Consider the following 5,112-nt stretch of genomic DNA (forward strand, 5'->3'; position numbering starts at 1 on the left):
ACTATTCCAGATTATTGCTCAATACAGATGAACTCTCCCCCCCCCACAATTAATCTGGATTAGTGAGGGTTTACTGTATTAAATATTTCAGAAACTAATCTGGTTTTCTGAAAATAACATACCTGATCTTCTATCATTGGATCTCCTATTTCAAAAGGAGGCATCTCTAAGGATTCGGATATCCTTTCAGTGAGAAGACCTAAACCTTCCCCAAGTGGAATTTCAAGTTTTGGTACTAAAACACAGTAAACATATAGAAAATTTCAAATTAAGCTGAATAAAGAATTCAAAGTTTGTCTAGCATGTACAAAACATTCTATGAGAAGAATTTTCAATATGGTGTTCACCAGTAATTATAACTGCTATAATGTTATCCATTGCTTATTATTATCAATTAAAATACGCAATTCTTACATTGTTCTATGATTGGAGATTTAAAAATGAAGCTCGATATCTAATTTCTTAGTTCTTGATGGCAGATGATGAGGAGTGAACCTATCAAGTAATGTACGACTATTAGACCAGTGTTTCGCAACCTTTTTCTCTTTGCAGCACACCTTAAGTTATCCATGACACAACACGGCACATCAAAAAGTTAATCCCCCCCTCCCCAAAAGCATAGTTTAATATAAATATACTATAAGTCACAATTGAATCAATTATTATTGTTCCAACAATCCAACAGAAATTGGCTTGTTCATACATTAACATTTTATGAACCCTAAATACATACATACTGACTATACAAAGAAAAGCAAAAAAAAAAAAAAAATTCTATTAGTATTAAACCAAATAACTACACATATCTTCAATGTGATACTTGTGCCTGCTTTGTTGAACACAGAGGGCTGATGCATCATGGTGGAATCGTTGACAATGCAAGCCTCATTTCTTCATCAATGGATTTGACTCTCTCCCTCTGTTTTAATTTCAGTCAAGGTCGAAAAGCCCAGTTCACACAAATATGTAGTCGAAAATGGTAATAACACAATACTTGCCATCTCGGAGTTAGCCGGGTATTCTTTCCTTATTGACCAAAATGTGTCCAATTACGCTTCACGATGTTTTAATCACAATGTTCTGTCAGCCTTCAGATCTGTTAGTTACTCTTGTACATTCATCAGAAGAGATTTTGCATCCACAACAAATGGATCACGAACCAAGTCGAAATCTTCAACGCTCTCTTCAAAATAGTGCTTGAACTTCTGCTGCAAGTTATCTAAATATTTTTTAATGAAGTCCATCACCACTTTATTACCAGCAGCAAGCAGCCATACAGTTGGGAACATCTCAAATGACCCATTTGCAATGCATTGTATCCACAAATCCAGCTTATTCTGAAAGTCTTGAATCTTATCCATACTCGTAAAAAGATTTTCATTCTTGCCTTGCATTTTTCGGTTCAGCTCATTCAAGTGAACGAAAATATTGGAAAGATATGCCAACTTAGTCACCCATTCATCATCTGCAAATAACTCATGCTCCTCATCTGTTAAAAATGTCTGTACCACCTCCTTAAATTCAAAAAGACACTAACACTTTATATAACAATTATAATTGGGAGTAAATAATGTACAGTTAATTTCTTACAATAGGTAAAAGTTCTCAGTTGTCAATTTCTAATCATAATGCGTATAGTATTATTTATAGGTATATAGCTTCAGCAAAGTTCACGGACCACCTGTCATCTTGTGGCGGCACACCAGTTGCAGAACACTGTATTAGACAACAGTTGTGGTCTTATTTCTAGTTTTGCTGATGCAATGTGCCAAATAATGATTTTTCAGATAGAAGTGTTTAGCTTTCCAATAATGAAATTTTGGAAACTTTATAATAATGAGCAAGTTTTGTTAATTTTAATCTTAGATAATAATTCGTCTGACACATTCTGTTGTACTTACCAATTAGTTATTGGTTTCCTTTTATGTTCTGAATTTCTATACAAGTCTGTCCCTGTATCCACTGATTCGGTTACCCATGGTTAACCACGAAAAAAAAAATGAAAAAAAATGCAAAATTTGGAAAATTCCAGAAAATAAAAAAATAAATGGTTCATAAGTTTCAAACTGCCTGCCAAGTGAGAACAGGCTGTAACATGATGAAGCCCACCAGACCAGTACGTGACTCACCTCCTTTGTCTCCATACCCATGCTCTCATGCGAAACTTTCCTGCAATCTGCCTCTAGTATTCTTGCTGATCGCATTCGTTGTAGCGTTATCGCAGTGCCTTTGTTTAAGAAAGCCCTTATTTACTGTAATAATGGCACCAAAGCACAAGAGTAGTGGTGCTGGTAGTGCTTCTAAGCCTAAGAGAAGTCGTGAAGTGCTTCCCATTAGTTAAAAAGTAAAAATTCTCGATATGATTGAAAAAGAAAGAAAATTGTACGCGGAGATTGCCAGGTTGTATGGTAAGAACGAATCTTCAATTTGTGAAGTGATGAAGCATAAAGACAAAATTCATGCTAGGTTTTCTGTTGCACCTCAAACTGCAAAAGTAACTGCTACAGTGCGTGAGAGAGTGTTAGTGAAGGTGGAAAAATCATTAAATTTTTGGGTGGAAGAGATGAACAGAAAAAAGGATGCCCATTGATGGCAATGTCTTACGGCAAAAAACCTTAAGCCTATACGAGGACTTTCAGAAAAAAGACGAGATGAAAGAGGAAACCAATCCATTTACAGCAAGCAGGGGATGGTTATATAGATTCAGAAATAGGTTTAATCTGAAAAATATAAAAATTACCGGAGAAGCTGCATCTGCCGATGAGGAAGCTGCTGCCATGTTTCCGGCAGAGTTAAAAAAATTATGGAGGAGGGAAGCTACCATCCTAAGCAAGTTTTTAATTGTGATTAAACAGGACTGTTTTGGAAAAAGATGCCCAACAGAACCTATATCCACAAAACTGCAAAACAGGCACCAGGATATAAAGTATGGATGGACCGACTGATGTTGGTACTATGTGGCAAAGCAGCAGGGCATATGATAAAGCCTGGCATTGTTTACCAAGCGAAGAATCCTCGTGCTCTCAAACACAAAAACAAATTATTTGCCCATCTTTCTGGCAACACAACCTCAAAGCATGGGTCACAGCAGTGTTATTCACTGAATGGTTCCACGAATGCTTCATCCCCGAAGTGAGGAAATATTTGGAGAAGGAAGGGTTGCATTTCAAGGTTTTATTAATAATAGACAATGTGCTAGGCTATCCTCAGTCAATCACCATCGAAGGTCCTAATGTCCAGGTTATATTTTTGCCACCTAACATGACCCCACTGCTTCAGCCACTCGAACAGGGTATCATTAGGAGCGCCAAGGCCGCATACACTCAGAAAGTGTTTAAAATGATTCGAGCAGCGATTGATGCCAACCCTGACATTGAAATAATGGACTGCTGGAAATCATTCACCATTGCTGATGCAATAACATTCATCAAAGGTGCAATGGGTGAATTAAAACCAGAAACGGTGAATGCATGCTGGAAGAATTTGTGGAGTGAAGTCGTCCATGATTTCAAAGGCTTCCCAGGAATTGATGTAGAGGTAAACAAGATCATCCAAACAGCAAGAGAAGTTTGTGGCGATGGATTGGTCGATATGATAGCTGAAGAAATGGTAGATCATATTGAAGAACGTTGTGAGGTTTGGACGAATGAGGAGTTGGAAGACCTTGTTAAGTCGTCTATAGAGGAAGAACAAACTGAAGCTGAACCAGCAAAGTGGACACTTGAAGAAAAATTTGGCGAAGTGTTTCGGATGGTACAAAACTTAAAGGAGAAGATAATGGATTACAATCCTATGATGGAATGCAGCATTAAAGTTCCCCGTTTGATAATGGAAGCAATGGAATCTGTCCAGTGTATGTTTGATGAATTAAGAAGGCAAAAGAAACAATTCACTATCACGATGTTCTTCAAAAAGGTCAGAAAAAAAAAGTGTCCACTATTGACAATCCACAGCTGTCAACATCGTCTACTCCTGATGTCATCCAATGACCGTCATTTTCGTCTCCTCCATCTTCAGAAGATGATCCTTCTGGCGTCTCATCAGAAGGTCAATAGCCTAGAAGAACATCACAATGCCTACACCATCACCCCACTTCATCTCATCATCATTGTACAGTATCATCCTATCATCGTCATCATGGATCATCGCAGCAACAACGAAGAATGGAGAAGCCGGTGAACACCCACAATAGGCTAAGATTTTTTCTAACAAATAAAACTCTTTTCATTACATGATATATACAAGTACAGTACACGATACAATAGCATTGTACAGGTATTTTTCATTGTAATTGTGTAACAGTACAGGTATGTTTTTCTATTGTGTCTTCATCCTTTGAGGTGTATAGAAAGTATAATTTTCATTGCTCCATCATCCTTTGATACATGATATTTTTTCATTGCTCTATTGTCTCTTGAGGATTAGGGTAAAATGTCAGAATCCCTTTCATTCGAGAGAGAGAGAGAGAGAGAGTACAGTACTGTATAATAATGTACAATATACTATACTTTATTATTACCGTATTGGATGTTGGTAATGCCTTACTGTGTGTTTAATTTATCAATTAAACTTTATTATATGTTTGTATGTACAAAAAAATCACGTTATATATGGGGTCAGCAGGTGTTCACTTATATCCGCAGTTTCAACCATCCGCGGAAGGTCTTGGAACGTATCCACTGCGGATACGGGGGTCTTACTGTACCTGCTTCTCTATGGAAACTGTCCTTGTATGCTATCATTACTTTGAATTCCAAAGATACAAGCAATGGAGCATGGTACCATATTTTCTAAAGCTAATTTTAGGATAAAATGTCACTTCCCATACATGGATAAAACAGCATACATACAGTTTTAGATGACATAATTAGCACAGTTGAGATTACCTAAGGACCTAACTCTCTAACTCGCTAAAGATCTAACTCTAATTCCACTTAAATATTTTCTTATCAGTGAATTGCAGATCAAGGCAAGAAATCTATATTTCTTTAAGTAACCACTATTTTCAATGAGACAGTTAAAGAGGTGATAAATTTATAAAGTAAATATTGAAATAATTTGAAATTTATACACATCAGTTTCAAAAATTATCTGGTTATTGTAAATAATACA

At 36.5% G+C, this 5,112-nt stretch overlaps 1 protein-coding gene across 1 annotated transcript; it reads right to left on the minus strand.

The window, feature by feature from the left end:
* Nucleotides 1-1,103: 1,103 nt before the first annotated feature.
* LOC150086764 (protein ZBED8L-like) lies at nucleotides 1,104-2,779 on the minus strand. The gene is made up of 2 exons (XM_090372248.1): nucleotides 2,741-2,779; nucleotides 1,104-1,514 (listed from the first exon to the last, which is right to left on the minus strand). Exons 1-2 carry the CDS (start codon nucleotides 2,777-2,779, stop codon nucleotides 1,104-1,106), a joined length of 450 nt encoding a protein of 149 aa, XP_090228374.1.
* Between the last annotated feature and the right edge of the window lie 2,333 nt (nucleotides 2,780-5,112).

The sequence above is a fragment of the Mastigoproctus giganteus genome, chromosome 4, assembly GCF_048544385.1.
Source record: "Mastigoproctus giganteus isolate SK-2022 chromosome 4, ASM4854438v1, whole genome shotgun sequence".
Lineage (NCBI taxonomy): Eukaryota > Metazoa > Arthropoda > Arachnida > Uropygi > Thelyphonidae > Mastigoproctus > Mastigoproctus giganteus.